Source organism: Nannobrachium achirus, assembly GCF_963921795.1.
Source record: "Nannobrachium achirus genome assembly, chromosome: 10".
NCBI classification, from domain to species: domain Eukaryota; kingdom Metazoa; phylum Chordata; class Actinopteri; order Myctophiformes; family Myctophidae; genus Nannobrachium; species Nannobrachium achirus.
This window is the reverse complement of record NC_137819.1, coordinates 22,240,158-22,262,171: the sequence shown is the minus strand read 5'-3', so window position 1 is coordinate 22,262,171 and position 22,014 is coordinate 22,240,158. Positions and strand designations below refer to the sequence as shown.

The 22,014-nt window shown below is 44.0% G+C and overlaps 2 protein-coding genes across 2 annotated transcripts in view; both read right to left on the bottom strand.

The window, feature by feature from the left end:
- Positions 1–3,227, bottom strand: part of znf704 (zinc finger protein 704) — a 109,080-nt gene extending 105,853 nt beyond the window's left edge. Inside the window, exon 1 of the mRNA XM_080735328.1 lies at positions 2,618–3,227. Within this exon, the coding sequence (XP_080591454.1) occupies positions 2,618–2,815 (198 nt within the window). The 5' untranslated portion in view covers positions 2,816–3,227. The remainder of the gene's footprint in view (positions 1–2,617) is intronic.
- An 11,425-nt stretch (positions 3,228–14,652) lies between these two features.
- Positions 14,653–22,014, bottom strand: part of pag1 (phosphoprotein membrane anchor with glycosphingolipid microdomains 1) — a 114,476-nt gene continuing 107,114 nt past the window's right edge. Inside the window, exons 11-12 of the mRNA XM_080735869.1 lie at positions 16,845–16,904; positions 14,653–16,193 (exon numbers count right to left, since the gene is read on the bottom strand). Coding sequence (XP_080591995.1) covers positions 15,813–16,193; positions 16,845–16,904 — 441 coding nt within the window. The 3' untranslated portion in view covers positions 14,653–15,812. The remainder of the gene's footprint in view (positions 16,194–16,844; positions 16,905–22,014) is intronic.

The window sequence follows — 22,014 nt, the reverse complement described above, 5'->3', positions numbered from 1 at the left end:
CAGCCATCCCCTCTCCATAAAAACAACAGCACCCTCCCTCTCTCTTTCTTTCTGTGTGCCTCTCTCTCTCTCTCTCTCTCTCTCTCTCTCTCTCTCTTTCTCTCTCTCTCTCTCTCTCTCTCTCTCTCTCTCTCTCTAGTGCAGACTAGGGATGGGACGATATGAAAATGTCAAATCACGATTATTGTGACCAAAGAAATAGCGATTTACGATATTATCGAGATAATCAAAATATCCCCATTATCCAGGGGTGGAATATTTGCCAAAAAATAGCTGATCTACAAGCTCACAGCGCATCGCAACGACACGTTGTGAGCTTGTAGATCGGCTATTTTTTGGGCAAAGACATTTGATAGAGTGGAAAAAAAGACAAGTACAAGTACGTATATTCTAAGTACCTTTTACCAATAGAGGGTTACTTTAAATGGTACCGGATATGCAGCTCAGCAAATAAAAGGTGAATTGAACCCAGTGCATGACGGAGGACGATGTCGCGATAAATCAAATCTCCACGATACGATTATCGTGAGTGTTTTTTTATCACGATGAACGATAATATCGCGTATCGTCCCACCCCTAGTGCAGACTGACTCCTCACACATGGCAGACAGACAGACAGCATCATCTGCAGCCATGTGACACCAGAGAGGAGCCTGGAAGCGGGAGGCAATTAGGTCATCCCTTTGGAGAAGGACCACTAAAACCATCGTCGTCCTCGTTGCCAAAAAAACTAGCGTTCTGCCGTCTCTCCCACCATGCATTGCACCAAGCCGGCGTCCTCTATATCAGTACCCGATAAACCAGTGATTCTCAAGCTGTGGCCTGGGGTCCGCTGGTGGGCCACGAGGGTATCGCACATGTACTGCCCCCCTCCCCACAAAAAATCCCAAACCACTATGATATCATATTGGCGGGTGGAAACCTGTAGCTCCAAAACCATCCTTTTTTGGTTATTATTTAAAAAAAACGATTTAAAGTAGTGAAAATAGCCGATGTACAATCACACGTTGTGTGCTTGTAGATCTGCTATTTTCACTACTTTTGTGAGACACTGTTTGTATGATGAAGCGGGGCTTTAATTTACGAAAAAACATACAAATTTGAAACTTGGGAGATACGAGGTTTCTGCCGGACAGTGACGATATACTGGTTAAATGAGACCCCTCAAAGTGGGGTCCTTGAGGGGTTTCCCGGGGGTCCTGCAGCAAAAAAGAGGAACAGTTTAAACACTTAAGCCCCATTTGTATTGTTTGGCTATTCGGGAATAGCCTATCTACAAGCTCACGTTGCGCCACGGCACGTTGTGAGCTTGTCGATCGACTATTCCGAAAACAAAACAAAACATAAAAAATGTATCGGGGTGTGCAGGAGAAGACCTGTCTTTGGACATCAAGCCCCCCAACCACTGCAGTTTATGCAGAGTGGAATGTGCGTGCGTGTGTGCGTGCGTGCATGTGTTTGTTTGCCTCCTATACAAGCAGTGCACCCTCCCACCCGCTGCCATAAACACGGTGCAGCCAGCGGAGGCGGAGGGAAGGCCCTATCAAATGAATCCCAGCCCTTTGTCCCGTATCTGATGAAGCCACCGAGGGTGTCACTGGTGACACTGTGGCTTGTTTTGGTCTCGGCTTCTGGCGTGCAGGCGTGCACACACAGCCTCGTAAACGCAGCACCCTGCAAACGACAAGCCCACTTTTATGCATGTGTGTATGCATGATGTATGTATGTATGTGTATGTGTATGTGTATGTGTATGTGTATGTATATGTATATGCATGTATGTATGTATGTATATGTATATGTATATTTCATGTATGTATGTATGTTTGTACGAATGTATGCATGTATAGATGACCATGGCTGCAGCGAGGTATTGCACACACACAATGCCATCGCAAGAGGGGGGTGTCGCTTGCCGACAAAAAGCACAGATCTATCTGTATATACAGTATATACAAGCTTCAAGCTTGACAGTTCTGCAATGACAACTGACATGCCTGCACGCACACGTCAACTCAGACTGGGAGCAACGCTCCTTGCACACACACACACACACTACCAGCGCAAGAGGGTGTCGCTTGCCGAGATCTACTAGGGATGCCACCGATCCGATCTTTAGATCGGATATCGGCCCATTATCAGGCAAAAAACCTAGATCGGATCGGAGCGAAAATGACCGATCATAAATATGTGCATTCAATTTTGTTTTATTTTATTGTACTTATTATTTATATTTCTTATTTCATATAAATATATCATAATTGTGCTATATCGGATCGGCATCTGTATCGGATGGGTATCATATCCGTATTGATATATGATCCATATTGGTAATCGGATTGGTAATACGTAATCGGATCGAAAGTGAAAAATCTAGATCGCAGCATCTCCAAGATCCACAAGCTGTCAGCAGACCTACAAGCTGTCAGCTTGTAGATTTGCTCTTTTTTTGGCAACAACCATGCATGCACACATCACAGCACACAAACAATAACACAGTCCAGTGCCAGCAGGGTTCGGCAAGCGATACCGATATGGCTTTATTGCACATGTATTAATAGGCTTACACAAACATCATGTAGGCTATATTACACAGTTGTTATTATATTATGACCCACCTTCATCATCATGCCTGGGGCGTGCAGCAGCAGCGGTGGCGGCGGGGCCCCTGACGACGATGCCGACCCGTCCCGGCTGTCCGGTGGCGGCATGCCGGCAACCGGCGCTCCGTCCGCCGCCGCCGACACCGGCGACACGCCGGGCGCGTAGACGCGGCTCCCCAGGATGGAGCGTTTCACCAAACGCCTCGTATGCATGGCTTTTTTTCCTCCCAACGACAAAATGAAGGGAAAAAAAACAACAACAACAAAATGCGAAAATGTCAATACGCAAAAAAACCGGGGGCCGGTTAGCCTATTTATTCACAGGCTATCTTGTTTGTTTACGTCCCGTTTTTGTCTTTCTTTTTTTTTCCTTCTTTTTTTTTCTACTGTTGGTAAACAACGCGCCAGAGCCGCTGCTGCGGCAGCGGGCGCTCCTCCCCTCTCAGCCCCGGTGACAGAACGCTGGCGAGCGGCGACATTACGGCGCTATAAACCCCCTCCGATATCCAACCCGTCCCGGCGGAGGAAACAACCGACTGCGACCCGCGTTATTATCCTGCGAAACGAGCCGTCAGATGAAGGCAGGGATGCGGGGCTTGGGTTCGCCGTTTGACGGCCTGTCCATCCAGCCACACACACACACACACACACACACACACACACACGCTAAGCCCCGGTATATGAACGCTACGCTACAGAGTAGAGCACAGTCCCTGTCCGACACACCGACCTGTTTGTTTTCCAACCACTGCTGCCCTGCTCTGATAGGCCGCCTGGCTGGAAGACACGGGACGGATCAGTGCAGACCCCATCCATGCACCACCACGGCTTATGGGAACGGGAATGGGATTTGTTTTTTTGCAGTGGTGGAAGAAAAATACTGAGATTGTAAAATGACTGAATACAAAATTACTTAAAGGAGTAGTTCACCCCCAAAATGACTTTGTTTTTCTATTGATTACTCATGCCATGGAGACTTGAGTTTAAAAAAAAATCAAACCTTGGTTCGAAGTGAAGCGGTGAACTTTTATTCTATGTGTTAGAGTTATGAACTCTGTGATCTATACATTCTTTATATTCTGAATGAATTAATGATTTTATCTGGAGGGCCGAATTGTCATGATGACTGTGAAGCTTGACCAATCCTCAAAGTATCCAATCATCAGACCAGGACGGACACTACACACATACGTACGTACGGACGGACGGACGGACGGACGGACGGACGGACGGACGGACGGACGGACGGACGGACGGACGGGACAATTAAAACCTGTTCATTCTGAACTGATATGACCATATATGGACATGGGACACACATTTTGTTTTTGAAAAACCCTATTCATTCTGGACTGATATTCTGGACGTACGGGACAGATAAAACCTGTTCATTCTGGACTGGAATGACCATATATGGACATGAGGTGAGAGACATTTTGTTTTTGATAAAACCTGTTCATTCTGGACTGGGATGACCATATGGACATGAAACACACATTTTGTTTTTGAAAAAAACTGTTCATTCTGGACTGAAATGACCATATATGGGCGTGGGACACACAAAGCCACTCATTGAAAGCGGCTTTCACCGCTTCAAAAAAAAAAAAAAAAAAAAAAGTTTATGTTGCATTCCTAAGACAAAAATATATTAAGCAAATTAATCAAATTTACACCCATTGATGCCGGATGGAGACACAAATGCATTTGGGTCCCCATCCGGAATCAATGGGGTTAAATTTATTGGGAGTAGTTCACCCCCCAAAATGACCTTTTTTTCTATTGATTACTCATGCCATGGAGACTTGAGTTCAATACAAAATAAAAAATAAAAAAACATGTTTTTGTTGCATTCCTAAGACAACAATGTATTATAGTAGGCTAAATGTACCCCCATTTATTCCAGATGGGGACCCAAATGCATGTGGCTCTCCATCCGGAATCAATGGGGTTACATTTATTGTAATCAAATTGTTGTCTTTGTAATACAACAGAAAAATGTAAATATTATTGAATTCAAGTCTCCATGGCATGAGTAATCAAAAGGAAAAAAAACATTTTGGGGTGAACTACTCCTTTAAGTACTGTACATGAGTACAATGTTGAGGTGTTTCCAATTTCCAATAGGCTACATTTGCTTCTACTCTACATCTTGGAGGAATTAAGGCTACTATATACTCCACTGCATTTAGCCTATTGAAAACGTATAGTGTTAGCCAACTATGGATCATTTTTAGATTTAGATTTAGTATATCAGTGGACACATTAGCCTTATTAGGCTATGAGGAAATAACCGATCTACAAGCTCACAACGCGTCGCAACGTGTTGTGATGTACTTTTACTTTTGGTACTTTAAAAGAGCTATAGTCAACTTGTTCTTGAAAGATGGACGCTAAAATAAAAAATAATATCGAAAAGATATAAAAAAAAGATTCATATATGTGTTTCTATTAAAAAATGACCACAAAAAGCTTAAAATAATTATAAAATAATAATTTTTCCCATTGTCAGTCTGACTTTGTTTATATCCCTCTTCTATTCTTTTATCTTACTATAAATGCGAGAAATCTCTGTGAGTATGTATGTGCCCCGCGTATCTCGAGAACCGTTCGTCCCACCGGCTTCAGATTCGGCACGCGTGTTCCCCGCCGCGGTGCGCAGTGCAGTGCCGGGCCTCGGCCCGACCCAATGCACGGTTTTCCCGAACTGGCGCGAAACGTTCGGATTCTCCTTATGCGGAGATGATTGTTGGCATCAGGCTGTTTCTGAGGAAAACGGCGCAAGCGCTGACTCATTGTGACATAACTTGATAAAAGGCTCTGACATCACGTACGCCACATGAGTCAACAAAAAATCTCTGTGAGTGTGTATGTAATCTGCGTTTCTCGAGAACCGTTCGTCCCACCGGCTTCAAATTCGGCAAGCGCGTTCCCCGCCGCAGCAGGTAGTGCAGTGCCTGGCCTCAACCCAACCCGATACGCGATTTACCGGATCCGGCGCGAAAGGTTCGGATTCTCCATATGCGGAGGGTTTTCCAGAACCGGCACTGTGTCTGCAGAGATCTCCATATATGGGCATAAAATGGACGCAGACAGATACAGATATCTCCATATATGGGATTGGGCATAAATGGACATAGGGAAACAGATGGTCAAAACGGGTCCTACATAGATCTCCATATATGGGCATTAAATGGACATAGACAGACTGATATCTCCATATATGGGCATAAATGGACACACGCAAACAGATGGTCAAAACGGGTCCTATGACAACAGGTATAATGAGGTTTGCATTAAAGGACGGGGCATTCATTCCCTATTTACATTGTTCCCGAGTTGGCAGGTCGCCGACTAGAAGGGCGGCCGAGCTTCTAGTATGGATTGATAAGGGATACAATCCCTTTTATGCCCATATTTGGAGATCCCTGATGTCATCAATATTAAGCCCATCTGGGAATGCCCATATTGACATAGTGTCTCATTCTCATGTGGTCTATGACGTCAAATATCTATGATATTAGACATCAGTCATCTCCATATTTGGGAAATGAACAACAAACCAGGTCTGTGCATTTTGTTTGGTCAAAGATTGATCCCATGCCAAAGCGCCAGCGCATCATAAGTACACTTGCCCATGTGCACGAACCCATGTGCACATGCCCATATGCGCGACATCACTTAGGGTGAGGTCGCTTCTCGCCCTTTGGGCGTCTAACTGGTACTTTTATTCAAAAAAAAAAAAACACTCCATTCCCAATGAAATGAATTGGTAGAATTCACCCTCATAGGTAGGCATAAAACTACGTTGTGACGGTGACCTACTGACCTAATAGTAGGCTAGTCATCAGCCACTAAAGCTTTAAGTGTGGTGGTACCTGCAGAAACACATTTCTCTCTCTATTTAGTTTTTTTCACACTTTATTTTTTTTTGTAGACTGGGATATCTTTTGAGCTACCAAAACAAACAGTGAAAACAACCAAATAGTATAGCTACAGGGCAGTGGCTGAATACTGAATAGAGGGAAAGGATTGTTGTTTGTTTGGTTTGTATTATCCTCGGGATCCAGGCATTTCAGGTTTGTATTGTTTTGTTTTGCGCAAACACAGGGCAAAGTTACATCGTATCATGCCTTTAACTTAAGTAAAAGTTGCAGTGGAATTGAAGCCTGTGGGAAATTAAGGGACAAAAAGAGGCTCATGTGAGGTGGAGTCCGGATCCAGTGTGCTGTGGGGATCCAGTCCGGGGTGTGTGTGCTCTCCAGAGCCCGGGCCTGTGCCGGCGGAACGCTGCCTGCTGTAAACATGTGCGGTCTGCCTGCAGAGCAGCGCGCTGATTGGTCCATGTGCTGCACAGCAGCGCTCCGATTGGTCCACGGAGCACACGCCTCCACGAGCCCCACGCTGCACCCCCCATGTAGGTGGACTCTACATCCTATAGCCCGGAGGGACGGGCGCGCCTACTGGTTGCTTGGGATGTATTACACTTATGATAAATAGCAATAATAATATGAATTTTATGATCATACATTTGTTGTATTCCATGGACTGTCCATTTAAAATTAGTCTAATTTAATGAAAAATATTATGATGATATAGAGTTTTGTTAGATTGGGTTAGATGTAGGCCTACATTGGATGGATTTAGCCTATGTATTTTATCAGATTGTTATGTCCCACATAATTCACATTGTCTTGTCTCAACTTCAAGAGTAAAACTTTCATTGATTCATTCTGAATCAATTTAATAAATGTCTCACTTGACTGGCAGCTTACCAACCGTCCCTTCAGGCTATGGAATCCAAACTCTAGCTTCATCTCTTTTTTCTCTCTCTCTTTTTTTCCCCCCTTTCCTGTCACAGTTCTCCTTCCAAGAAGGGAAGGGAATGTAATACCAACTGGTTCATGCTCCTTTCAAAACAATGACGCAATGATAGAGAGGAAAACAAGAAAGCAAGATCAAAGAAGGCAGGCAGGCAAGAAAGAAAGAAAGAAAGAAATCAAAGAAAGAAAGAAAGAAAGAAAGAAAGAAAGAAAGAAAGAAAGTGTGTAGTGTGTGTGTGTGTGTGTGTGTGTGTGTGTGTGTGTGTGTGTGTGTGTGTGTGTGTGTGCGTGCGTGCGCGCGCGCGCGTGCGTGCCTGCGTGCGTGCGTGCGTGCGTGCGTGCGTGTAGGTAGAATGACGTGAACTTGAACTTGATGGATCCAGTGGTTTGGGAGCTTAGCAACGGACAGACGGACATACGTGTATCATATATTCTTATAGCAGGCTACCAAAGTAAAGAAAAGTCAAAATTGTTCGGAAATAGCAGATCTACACAAGTTCACAACACGTCTGAAAATCTGTTATCTTGCCATGGCAGGACATTTGACGTTTTGAAATGGCACATCTGTATGTACCATTCTTGAAAAGTGCAATAACAAATAACACTCATGCCATTCAGCATGAATATCAATCATGCATCATCAGGTGCACGGTGTGGTTCAGCACCACTGTCCATGGACAGCGACACTGATGTAGAACCATGCTCTTTTTTCCTACTCTAATCAAAAGAGACTGTCTCAAATCTACACAGAGGTTCATTCATATATGAATTATATTATAATATATCGCAGCTTGATGTACAAGTACACCCCCTGGACATGACGCTAGTATGTCGCAGGGACTTACCCCCAATCCAACCCTTGATGCTGAGTGCCAAGCAGGGAGGCACTGGGTCCCATTTTTTGGTATGACCCAACCGGGGTTTGTACCCCGATCTCCCAGTCTCAGGGCAGACACTCAGTCAAGTTGCTACTTGGGTGGCAGCTAATGGGGATCCGAATGAATAAAGAATAAATAAAATATACTGTATTGTATTGACCGGAATCTATCAGGGCTCTACTTTAGGCCCCCTCCTGTTTACGCTCAATACTGAATATTTACACGGAAAACAGCCAATTTATAAGCTCACAACTTGCTATTTCCATCATTAACGTTCTTCCCAGAATAGGGACATACCCTAGGAATAGGCTTCAGTATGCACAGCAGCCACGTTGGAGAGAAGTTGGGTCTCTTCTCTCTTCCTTCAAAGGTGTTACCAATGATACTAATGAAGGCTCTGTTCCATTTCATGTAGCACAGTGTTTCTCAAACCTTTTTATTTCAAGGACCCCCATAACAAGTGTACAAATAACAAGTGTACAACAAGTGTCCATAACAAGTATACAAATGGAACCAAATATGTACTCTCAGAGTTACACTCCTTTCAAGGTGTCATTTGGAACCCCCAAGGAACCATGATGGTCCCTGGACCACACTTTGAGACCCACTGGTGTAGCAGAGTGTTTCCAGACATGCAACAATATCAGCACCCTGACACTGTTTAGAGCCTTCATTAGTATTATATTTCATCATTAATGTTCTTCCCAGAATAGGGACAGCTAGGGTTCATGTGCTTAACAGCGTCATCAATACAGCGTGCATAATGACTTGGCGAGACATAAAAAGAAAAAGACACGGCACTAGCGAGACTTTGTTATATATCTTTTAATAGAGTCATCCGCGTAGTAACATATTTACATGCGTACACAGACAGAGAGAGAGAGCCAGGCGGAGAGCTGGCTGTATGATATAATGTGACAAAAACCCATCCATCAAAGACGGGTGTCACTGAGGGGCTGTCCGCTGGTGGCACGGGTCTCACTAGCACCCTACCCCACCCCAGAGAGAGAGAGAGAGAGAGAGAGAGAGAGAGAGAGAGAGAGAGAGAGAGAGTAATGTTTTCAGGTTAAATAAAACAACACAAAAACTGGTGTTTGTGCGTCTGGGAGAGAGATAAGGAATGTGTGTGTGTGTGTGTGTGTGTGTGTGTGTGTGTGTGTGTGTGTGTGTGTGTGTGTGTGTGTGTGTGTGTGTGCACGAGAGACAGCGATTTGTATGTGTTTAGGGGTAAAAACAAAACAGCAACATGAACAGCGTGAGTGAATGTGAGTGAGTGACGTGTTGATTAGATTTGGCACTAAAACGTTCCCCTATGACTATTGAGCGTATCGTTGGCTAAAATAAGTGTTCGGTGGAAATCACAACGATCACAATCACAAGCCACGGCGCCGCTCTTCTCAGGTGATAGCATAGAGTCTTGACCAGTGGTTCCGAAACTCCCGAAAAGTCCCAAAAGAAAAATGTGGCGTCTCTCCGGGAAATGAAGAGATATTTTACTTGTGACCCTTACAAATGTCTCCGTGACCCCCAAATGATTCCTGACCCAGTGTTTGGGAACGAGTGGTCAAGACCAGTGGTTCTCAAAGTGGATTCCAGGGACTCTGTAGGTTCCTTTATGGGGGTCTAAATTGACCCATACAAGTCTGTAACTCTGACAGTGTACAAATGGAACCAAATTGGTTCCATGTGTACACTGTCAGAGTTAAGGGAAAACCTTAAAATGTTAAAGTTTGAGAGACGCTGGTCTAGACTGTAGACTGCCACGTTTTAATTCAAATCCGCCATCTTGGAACTTCCGGTCCCGAAAAGCAACCGTAAACGAATGCTATTGGCTGTAAGGGCAGCGAGGGCGGGTCTGTAAAGCCTCTATCAGAGTCGGTACCGCGGTAGCCTTTTTGAGTCATACAACTTTAACGCTCAAAAAGACTACACCGCACTTGGTACCGACTCTGATAGAGGCTTAACACACCAGGCCTACGGAATATACCAAACTAGTAAAGTGTACCTGTAGCTCATTCACTCTGTTGTGTTTTACAAACTATGTATGGAGCTTTTATTATTAGGTAATACATGTCTTGGGTTTTTATTTAAACAACAAAAAAGTAAATGTCTGGGATTTTTATTGAAAAATATATGTTTGGGATTTATCTTTTAACTATGGCAATATTAATCTGAAAAAAAATATATATCTGAGGCAGTTTTAAAACTGTCTGAGGATTTTGTTGGTTTAAATTTACTGTATGTCTGGGGATTTCATTTTGCAAAGCTATGCGTGGGTACTGAATACAGATGCAGAAAGCACCAAACCAGACCCATGAGTTTTCTTCATTTCTTTTTCTTCTTCATAATAACAATGACTCTCCACAGCGTTGCGTGTTAAAATGTCACACGCTGCTTGCTGCCTTAACTCTGTGTCATTTACTTTCAATAGAGGCGGGGAGCACGTCGCATCTCAAATGCACGTTTAATGCAGCAACGCATGGAAAATGTAATAGGATTTCATGACGCTGATAACATTTAGTGTGTGTGTGTGTGTGTGTGTGTGTGTGTGTGTGTGTGTGTGTGCGTGTGTGCGCGCGCCGTGTGGCTAATGAAACATGAACTCACTCTGCATACGATATTTAGATAACGGAGGCTGCAAATATGATGGTGTGTGAATGTGTGTGTGTTTCTGTGTATATTTGTACTATTATACTTGTGAGGTCCATACACGTGTATTAGTCATTAATTTAAGAAATAGACACTGTGAGGACCATTTTTCTGGCAGTTACAAAATAAATGGTTGGGGGAAAAAATACAAAAATAGGCTACACGCTCCAAGAATAGGGTATATACTGTACAGCAGCCATATTGGAGAGAAGTTGGGTCTCTTCTCACTTCCTTCAAAGGTGTTACCAATGATACTGATGAAGGCTCTGTTCCATTTCATGTAGCACAGTGGTTCTCAAACCTTTTATTTCAAGGACCCCCCCCCCCCCCCCCCCCCCATAACAAGTGTACAAATAAAAAGTATACACCAAGTGTCCATAACAAGTGTACAAATGGAACCAAGTGGACCTGTAGGGGTCCATTTGGTCCTCTCAGAGTTACACCCCTTTAAAGGGGACTTTTGGAAACCCCAAGGAACCATGAGGGTCTCTGGACCACACTTTGAGACCCACTGGTGTTTCCAGTGAGCCAACATGCACAATATCAGCACCCTGACTCTGTTTGACCAGAATGGAACAGAGCCTTCATTTAGTATTATTGGTAACACCTGTGAAGGAAGTGAGAAGAGACCCAACCTATCTCCAACATGGCTGCTGTGCAAATAGCCTATTGTGGAGCTTACAATAGGAAAATATTCAGGTTGGGGGTTATGGTTAAGATGAGAGATATATAGCGTTTGGTTTAAGGGTTGGAGTTAGAATTATGACAGATTTGTATCTAGCTGCATGCAGCTGTCGCACACCAGAAAATAGCGCTAGATCACTTGTAGATCGTCCATTTTCAGCTTTAGGCGTTGAAAAAGAAGAAAGAAATTATAATGGTGTTCATAAAATCACCGTCCTCAAATGTTCTCACGAGTATAGAAATATAAACGTGTGTGTGCGTCCGTGTGTGCGCGAGCGTGTGTGTGTGTGTGTGTGTGTGTGTGTGTGTGAAGGGGTGTTGGGGGGGGGGGGGGGGGTTGGAATCCTGCAAAGAGGAGATATCGCTGAAACAGATATTTACACAAAGCCAGGATAATTTATCTTTTGAACAAAAACATTAAACAGCATTCAGAGGTGAATTCTCTCTTTTTTAAATAAAAGTACCGAACCTCACGGTTAGTCTCTGTACCGACACATTGTACCGTTTCTTTCTTTTCATCAGCAACATTGGTCACTAGCAAAAAAAAAAATTTACAAGCTCCACATACAAGCTTATAGATTGGCTATTTTCTTTCTAAAATTAAGAAATATCTCTGCTCATATGGACATGCCCAAAAGAGAGAGGTTGAAAGTGGCTAAACAGATCTCGGGACCCATGGACAACTCAGAATTACAACAGGCAGAGACCAGTGATTCTCAACATTGTACAAGGACCCCCAGTTTGATATGCATTAGACTGCGGAACCCCATTTGATATATTTATATGTTTTAAATCTTTGACTGAGGCCCCAATCTACAGTGTAAAATGTAGGGCCTATACACATGGGCTTTCTTGGGTTTAAAATCCTCTTAACGGAACTCGTATTGAACTGTACTTTGCAAACTTTGCAAACTGCTACAAAAATATTCAATCAGTCAGTCAAATGTAACTCTCAGACAGCACAAATGGAACCAAATGGACGCGTAAGAGGCATTTGCTAGCAGAAAGTATCTTACGAGCGGAGGAGCGCTTTGGAGATCACGCCCACAGCGCTCGCACGCAACCTTTCAAACCGAGAAATCGCTGCTCGAACTGTCATCTGCGTTACTTATGAACGGCTTAGCTGAAACAAAGCAAACATCATGGATTTCTCATGGTCTGGTGATAGCGATTCAACATAGGTTCGTATATGACCGTGTTGTCGTTACCTTTTACGCAGCGTGTGCGTGTAGATTGTGCACGTGAGTCCACGGATTGTGTATCATGTGTGTGCACTGCATTCGCCGTTACAAAAAAACAAAACAATAAACAGAACGATATCCATGCAGCCGTCTTGGAGCTACGAGCCTCTGTGATTTCTCTGTAAACAAATGAAAACAGGATGCGGTCATTGAGAACCGCTTATGTCCCGCTTCCCGGATCCAGATCCGTTTTCGGTTCCAGGCCGGAAGTGCTTTTTATGAGGTGTAATCACGGAACCGCGGATCATTTTAGAGTTCATTTAATTAATGGTCGCCAAACTCGTCACTGGCTTATTGGACAACCTCCAAAACCCACTTTTCCAACTCCTCGAGGACCCCTGGGGGTCTCTGAACCCTATGTCGAGAACCACTGGTATACATAACATCCATTCAATAAAAGTTTTCCCTTAAAACAACGGTATCAGCACTTTCATATTACAAAAAAAATTATACTTTCCCCACTCGGGCACATTGTACAAATAAGTAAAACGGTACATAAAAATTCATAGCTGCGTAACAACTGGTTAAAATAGTACTCTAACTATTTACAGGCCTTGCTTGGCGTGTCGTCAAGTGCGAGCTACAGATTTTGTCAAGAGTGCTTGGATTAGGTTCAGAAGCATTGCGATATCTAAAGCACGACGACACTTTGGGAGAGGTTTGGGTTGTGTAGTTGGTTTGCCACGATGTAACTCCAAATAATATTAGATATTTTCAATAGTTTCTCTGTTTATTAGAAATTGATATTCAAAATTGTCTCCTCATTTGAGTCGTTTACTTGCATTGCACCCTTTTACCACATAAAACAAAAGCAAAGTGGATTGTTTTATTATAAAAATGAACACCTGTTGATTTTACAATTTGAATTAGGAGGAAGACCCAGACAGGATCCGCTATCGTCCAATAGTCAAATCAACAAGAAGGTGACATATTTATGAAAATGCTGTTTCAGGTTTGCAATGTTACATAATTGTCAGAATCTGCATTAGTTGCATGTGTTTGTGCAAAAATAGAGCTGTCTCACTGCGCAAAGTAAGTCAACAAGGAGACTATTTCTAATATCAATTTATAATCACCAGAGCAACTATTGACAATATCCAACAGATATTTTGAGTTCCATCGTGGCACGGTAACCTACACAACCCAACCCTCGAACCAAAGTGTCATAATTGGCTTTAATTTGTGCACAGTTGATAGTGGATTAAGAAGACGAGAGGTTCTGTACAAATGCAGGTACCATAACATCGAACCGTTGTGCTTCAAAATGCTCAGGGGTGCCACGTGGAATACAGAGTGTACTGTATGCGTACCTACAACAGGAAAAGCATGAACTAAAACACATCAAACAAACAAACATACAAACAAAAAAGTAACTAATAAAAGTCAACCAATACATCCACATTATCTGCATGAATCAAGTTGCTGCACTTCTTTTTCTTCCTGTGAGTATAGTATGACCAAAGAATATCCAAAGAAAGCAATCTCAGTTAGAATACTTCATCACGAGAATAAGAAATCACAATAAAAAGTGTGGTCTCACCACGTGTGTGTCCATTGCGACATTGAGTTCCACACATGAGGTGGAAACGTACCTTGACAAGTCACACATCCTTCACAAGCTATGTTCACGTAGAATTCTATTCAAATTCATATATATCTTTTTTTTTACCTTGCTTTCACAGACGTTACTCATCATTTCACAATTGCACACGATAATGCATGTTCAAATAAATACAAAAAGAAAATGCATTTAGAAATGCATCGCGGAAACCTCTGTCGTCGGGTACGACGTGCAACCATCTTCCTCCTCAGTCCTGCTTTCTATTTTGGTTTTACCCACGACTGAAATTACGGATCTTTCATCTTACAATATTTAAGAGGAGCCGTTGCACAGACAGCCTCCCTGGAGAACAACTGCGCTCAGTCGACCGCCGTTTTGCTCGTCACTGCGGTCTGTCGACCGTAATCGTATAGTCTGTGGAAAAGTGTTTGGTCATTGTTTAAGACAGGGGACAGATGTGTTGTCACTTAATCTGCCATATGCTGTGGCATGCACGAAAAAAATAAAAAATAAATAAACTTGACCACAGAACGCCTGACAGAGAGCGCAAGAACAGGGGGGATGGGGTATGTCAGCCTGGCTAGAAATAGACAAAAAAGGCAATGCCGCCGGCCCCCCTTGAATAAACCATGACCCTGACTCACCTGGTAGAAGCTACAAAGACACTGGTTGACTGGCATCATGCCATCCTGCTGATATCACCTTCATAAGTGCATTAAAGAAGAGAACATATGGCACAGAATTCTAAGCATTGATATGATGTGCTGTCATGCATTTCGTACTGTCATACGTGTGCTGCGACTAGGCGTCAATCTGGTGACAGCATGACAGTGAATTGTAATCTAAGTCCGCTTAGTCCGATGTTTTATCCGTCTGCGATGAAACATACTCGATTCACAATATGCGCTGCCGAGGGATATGCCAGCAGAGGTTGACGCCTGATTCATACTTGGTTGTACGACACCGGCGCACAAGCAAGAATAAATCAACCTCAATACTGATACGGGAAACTCAGTACTGCGTACCATCGAGCGATTGCACTCGCCAGTACCGTTATTGTTGCCATCGTCACTGCTAAAGTCCACCCCTGCTGAATGACTGGATTACAGGAGTCCAGAGCAGATATGTCAACGAGTACCCAAAGCTGGTGAAGAGGCCACTGATACGATAAAAAACAAATTACATGGTGCCGCCATATCCACCCCTAAGTCATGCGGCAAAAAGCAGGAGAAAGCGTCCCTCTTCATGAACTTCTGACCAGCTGCGATGGACGGGGGAGACAAAACACGAGAAAAAGATCAGGTGGTGTCAGAAGTGGGATGGGGGCAGGGGGTGTCGGGAGCAGGATGGGCGGAGTCAGGAGGGGGATGGGCAGAGTCAGAGGCGTGACGTTTCGCGACTAGTGAGGCCCATTATTTCCGCGACGTTCTCGTAGTCGGGCTCGGGCACGCCGCCGTTCGAGTCCTCCGTCCTGCTGCCGTAGCCGTTGGCGCCCGTCTTGGGTATGCAGATGGTCTCGTACCCGGGGTCCGCGCCGTCCGTGGCGAGTGGCGGCTCTCCACCGGCTCCGTCCAGCGCGGCGTGGGGAGCGCCGTCGCCGGCCTGGGGGTAGATGTCCCGGACGGTGGCGTAGAGGTCGCTGGAGGAGGAGGCGGGGACCATGCCCTTGAGCTCCCCGATGCTGCTGTAGTCGTGCTCCTTGTCCTCCTCGCTGGTGGCGTAGCCGCCGCAGTGAGGCACTGTGGAGTACACTGCCGACTGGAGGGAACACACACACACACACACACACACACACACACACACACACACACACACACACACACACACACACACACACACACACACACACACACACACACACACACACACACACACACACACACACACACACACACACACACACAGACGTTGTTATTGACTGGTCATTACGGTCCCTGACTTCAACCAGATTCATTATTAGTTAACCACTCTGCTTTCGCAGAAAAGTCTGGAATTCAAAATGTACTTGAGTAAAAGCACAAAAGTATTGGCATCAAAATGTACTTACAGTAACAAAAGTAAAAGTACAAAATGTTTGAAAATAGCAGATCTGCAAGCTCATGACGCGTCGCATCGTGAGCTTCTAGATCGGCTATTTTCAAATAGCCTGGGTATAAAATAGGGCTAAAAAATTTATGTATGTTTTATAATATTATAATTTAATATAATATAATAACTAGTAACTAAAGTTTTGCAAATAATTGTAGTGGAATAAAAGTACAATATTTGGATCCGAGAAGTAGTGAAGCAGAGGTAAAAATATAGAAAATTGGAAATACTCCAGTACAAATACCTCAACAATTTACTTTTTACAGTTTACAGTACCGTACTTTAGTAAAAAGTACTTAATTACTTTACACCACTGCTTACCTCATTGTCTGACGAAATGTGGTTATCAAACCCTGGCGAGGGAGACGGAGGGGAGTTCAACTGCAAGGGAACGGAGAAGGGAAAAAAACACCATAAGAGTTGGAAGCAGTCATTCATTAAGGACATCATCGCTGATGGGAAGCCAATAGGCGGTGACAGTGAATGTGACAATGTTGTGCTTATGGCCTGTCCAGACGGCCACGTGATCAATGGGCCGGCCATTCATCAAACCCAGCATGACACCCTGCTGTAGCGCCAACAAACATCTCGGGAGCGGAGGGGAAACGTCAATATCCCAGCCAGCCGCGGAGAAACGGCTCGTTGCTAGATTAAAACGGCTTTTCTCTGCGCTCTCCTTTTTATCGATGGAGGACATGGCATGAGCTACAGTGGTGGATAGAGGCCTCTGTAGAGTGGATAGAGGGTTTTGGGTACGGTCTGCTTTGTTTTCACTGACGAAAACTAACTAAAAAATAAATAAAAACTAAGCTTTGATGACTAAAACTTTAGACTAAATATATTGACAATTTTGTCGACAAAATAAAAACTAGACTAAAACATTAGAGAGGGACTAGAGGAGAAGAATCATTTTATGTTTAGTTGCTCTCGTTGCTCTCAGGTGTTGCGTGCTGAAAATAAGTTGTGAGCTTGTAGATCTGCTATTTTCAGCACACAACCAAGTGTAAAATCAGTCATTACGATGCCATCAAGGCCTGCCAAAATACATTTCAGTTGACTAAATCAACTGTAGTTTTAGTCGCCTAAAATCTTATGATATTTAACTAATACTAAAAAAAAAGAAATAATACTTTGACTAAATTATGACTAAAACTAAATGACATTTTATTCAAAAGACTATGACTAAAACTAAATCAAAATTTGCTGTCAAAAACAACACTGACGGTCTGATTTTTGGAGAAGAAATTGCTCCATTCCCATTCAAATGCATTGGCAGAATCCACTCAATCTCAGCTGACAACCATAATTAGGTGTGACCGTACCATTTTTCTTCTTTTTTTGTGTGTGTATATAGCGAGGTTCCACGCTTGGCATATGTACTGATCAGTACTCTGGCAACGTTATAGGCACATTTGCCACCATGCTATGTACTTACATCGTATACAATTAATATAAAACATCATTTTTTATACAGGCATATATTTTAGCCACCTCTTGCTAGGACCACCTTTTCTGCCACTAGAGGGCGGAAAAGGACTGTGCAGCCAGGGGCCATTCAGGTCAACACAAGCCCAGAACATCTCACACACACGCACACGCACACACACACACACACACACACACACACACACACACACACACACACACACACACACACACACACACACACACACACACACACACACAGACTGTCCATGTTTGCATATTTTCTCTTTGTCATTTAAATAGTATAGTGACTGTGACAGTGGTGTCAAGTGAATCTAACAGTTTAATTGACATTTATTATTTACATCACATTTTAATTTTATTTATTTTATACAAAATGGCAAAATAGATTTTTATGCCTGTTGACAGGCAAGGTTGATTCTATAGGCTATTTAGGTGTATTATATATCTTAGACCTATATAGGCTAATAGCCTACATATCTATTTTGTATAGCCTAATGTTAAAACAATATAGGCCTACAATAGTGTTCATTTTACAATACTGTTCAATACTGCACCAAAGAATGTAGTATCGGGACATAGATTAATTAATTATTTGGGCGCACCTGATTCCAATAGCTCTGTATTTATGTGATTACTATGGAGTGCATAGGATAGCCGTGTGTAGGTTTGACATGTACTGTAACACCACTGTCACAGTCACTATAATATTTAAATGACAAAGAGATAATATGCAAACATGGACAGTCTGACAGCAGAATTGAGGGTAGGTGAAATGGCTCAGACAGGTAGGTGAAAAGACTCTCCTCCAAGGCGAAAATGCCAGGCGAAAGGACCAAATGCGTGTAGGCGAATATGTTATAGGCGAATATGCCTGACACCCTAAAAAAGACTAACTCACTTTCAGACAGCCCAGACCGGGTGGGGAGGTGGGGCCACGGCCGCTTAAGGGACTGGAGGAGGTTGTGTTATTATTTAGGTGGCGTAGAAAATTACTGTAACTATATATATATATTTTACCATTAGTGTCCATGTGTGCCTTTTTGTTAATGATAAATCTTGGATATTATCTCACTACCTTAATCAGAATACGTACCAGCCAGTCTGTCCGCATTTCTGCTAACTCTGCGTCCGACTGTCCGTTGTTCAATTGTGTAAAAAACATAATACAAAAATGCCTCGCTGATCATCTACTTTTCCTGTGGCTGGGCAGGTGGCGCAGGGCTGGCCCTAGGTGGCTGTCTGGGGCCCCACGCAGTCAGGGCCGTGTTTGGTTGTAGGCCATTCCCTTTAACTGGCCAATAGGGATATGTGGGCACTTGGAGAGGTGGCCACCTACACAACTGGGCACTAGGGACATAAAGGGGAGCACACACTGAACGCGGGCAGCTGCGCAGCGTCGCATCGCGGTATCGACGCACGTGAAGTGCCGCGCGGTAACCCCAACTGGATGCGGCGCGCTGCCACACAGCACATCCATTTCCCCCGGTGGGGAGAAGCATGGGAGAACATGTTCAACGCTCGGCAACGCTGGACAAATAGAACAGTGGCGTATCGGCACGGCAGACGAGGCGTTCCGCGCCGCCTCCGCTTCCAGCGTGTGTCCCCCTTAAGCCCCCGCAGGGGGCTTTTTTCTAGTAGCTTTATATTGTAATACTAAGATAGAGTGTTTGTTCAGTAACAGTGGTCTCCCTGTCCCTCCAGCTCTTTCATGAATACAAAAAAAAGGTCTGGATACCAATCCGGCACCGTTGCACCTATCCATGCCAAACTTTGCACACACACCCCTTGGCTGGCAAACCACAACCTCCACCCCTCATTTCTCACATGGCCCTCTTCTAGCGCCAGCATGAGGCCGACTTTTGCAAAACACATTTTTCGACACTGCTCCTACAGATTTTGGCCTAAAATCACGCAAAGCGGTAGGTACACAGTATCTCTAAAGTCATGTCATCAACATGGGCCAATACTTATTTTAATAATCTAAACTAAACCTGTCAAATCATTTAAATGGGGTAAAAAGTAAAATATTTTTCTCTGAGGTGTGACAGAGTTTACTGTAAGCACAAAGTAAAAAAGTAGCAGACTGCAGACATCAAAGTTCCTGACGTATACTGTACATTTTACACAGTAAAATCCACCTGCGCCATCTGCTACGCTCCCAAGAGTTACAAACGGATCAATCGCAATCCCCGTGTGGGCGGCCGCCCTGCTAGCGGCGTGCGCGTCACACTCCAACAAACTCTGCTCGGGTAGTCATCCATCAAATAGCGGGGTCCCCCGGTTCTCGCGATGGCTTCGCCCTTCAGACACAGGGTCCCGCTCCGCCACGCTGTTCGCACCCCCCCCCCCCCCTTCGCCCAGAGCCGATCGATGTGATTACCTTACGGGTAGTAATGTGCGTTTTGGAGACGTGATTATTTTTATGGATCCCAGACGCTTACGGCTCGGCCCGGCTGCCACTTTCGTTTTGCGCTCTAATTAGCCCCCCCCCCCCCCCCCTCCTCTCCCCTCCCCTCGTGCCAATTAGGCAACCCCCCCCCCCCCCCCCCCCCGCCCCGAAGCAGGTGGCTGATGAAGCGTGTCACGGGGACGGGCCGAGTCGCACCGGCGTCTCGGAGCGTTTCGCCGCGATTGGTCGTTTGCAAGTCAATGCACCAGTTATCCCATTGAGAGAGAATTCTATACATTATAATATTATACTGTTATTATTGTTATAATGGTAGTCTATATCTAAACACACATTCACATTTTATAATCACCCATAGAATACATTATGATATGATATGATAAATCCTTGTAGCAGGCAGCTACAGTATAACTATGGTCTGAGCTCTGTGCTCGTTGGTACAACTATACAGGGTTCCCACGGTCATGAAATTCCTGGAAATATTTTGAAATTAGAAAAATATTTTTCCAGTACTGGAAAGGTTTTGGAATTTATCAAGGGTCCTGGAAAAAATAGCTATGCATTGTCTTTGGTTATTGAAATGACAAATTAAACATGGGCGAACTTGTCAAATATTAGAGGCAGAAATTGTGAAAATAGCCGATCCACATGCTCACAACGCGAGGCGTTGTGAGCATGTAGATCTGCTATTTTCACAATAGAACAGTGTTATACAAAATTCCTCAACTCTTAGTGCTCGTCAGGGTGCCAGGTCCCCAGTTAAAACATGATAATTTCGGGGATCACGGCCTGAAAAGGTTGAGAACCACTGGCATACACTACCTGTCTTTGGGCATTGCGAATAGGAGTAAGCGACCTGTTATTGAGCTGAATTATTGTTATACAGTCCTGGAAATTGGGTTAAATATTCTGGAAAAGTTTTGGAAAAGTTTTGGAAATTAATTGGTAAAAATGTGTGGGAACTGGGAACCCTGACTATACCTTAGACAATTTGGCCTCCTGACCCCAAAACTGTGGAATAAACTCCCTGTCGCACTTAGAACTACAGACTCACTCCCTAGCTTCCATTAGCACTACAGACTCACTCCCTAGCTTCCATTAGAACTACAGACTCACTCCCTAGCTTCCATTAGAACTACAGACTCACTCCCTAGCTTCCATTAGAACTACAGACTCACTCCCTAGCTTCCGCCGTGGGCTGAAGACTCACCTCTTCAGACTCCACCTAAACCATAGCACTACTGTAACACTCCCCTTCCCTCGATGACCACACATGAAGCTAGATAGCATTTTTAGGTTTTAGAAAGGTTTTCCTCTTCTGATTAGGTCTACCTATGTTATTGTTTTTCCAGATTTTTGGACACTGCTCCTACAAAATTTGCCCTAAAATCACGCAAATCGGTACACACTTGCTCTACACTCATGTCATCAACATGGATCTGTCCCATTTAGCGCCACCTTCAGGCCGATTTTTCTAAACACATTTTTGGACACTACTCCTACAGATTTTGCCCTAAAATCACGCGAATCGCTACACAGTATGTCTACACTCATCTCATCAACATGGATCTGTCCCATATAGCGCCACCGTCAGGCCGCTTTTTTCAAACACATTTTTGGACACTACTCCTACAC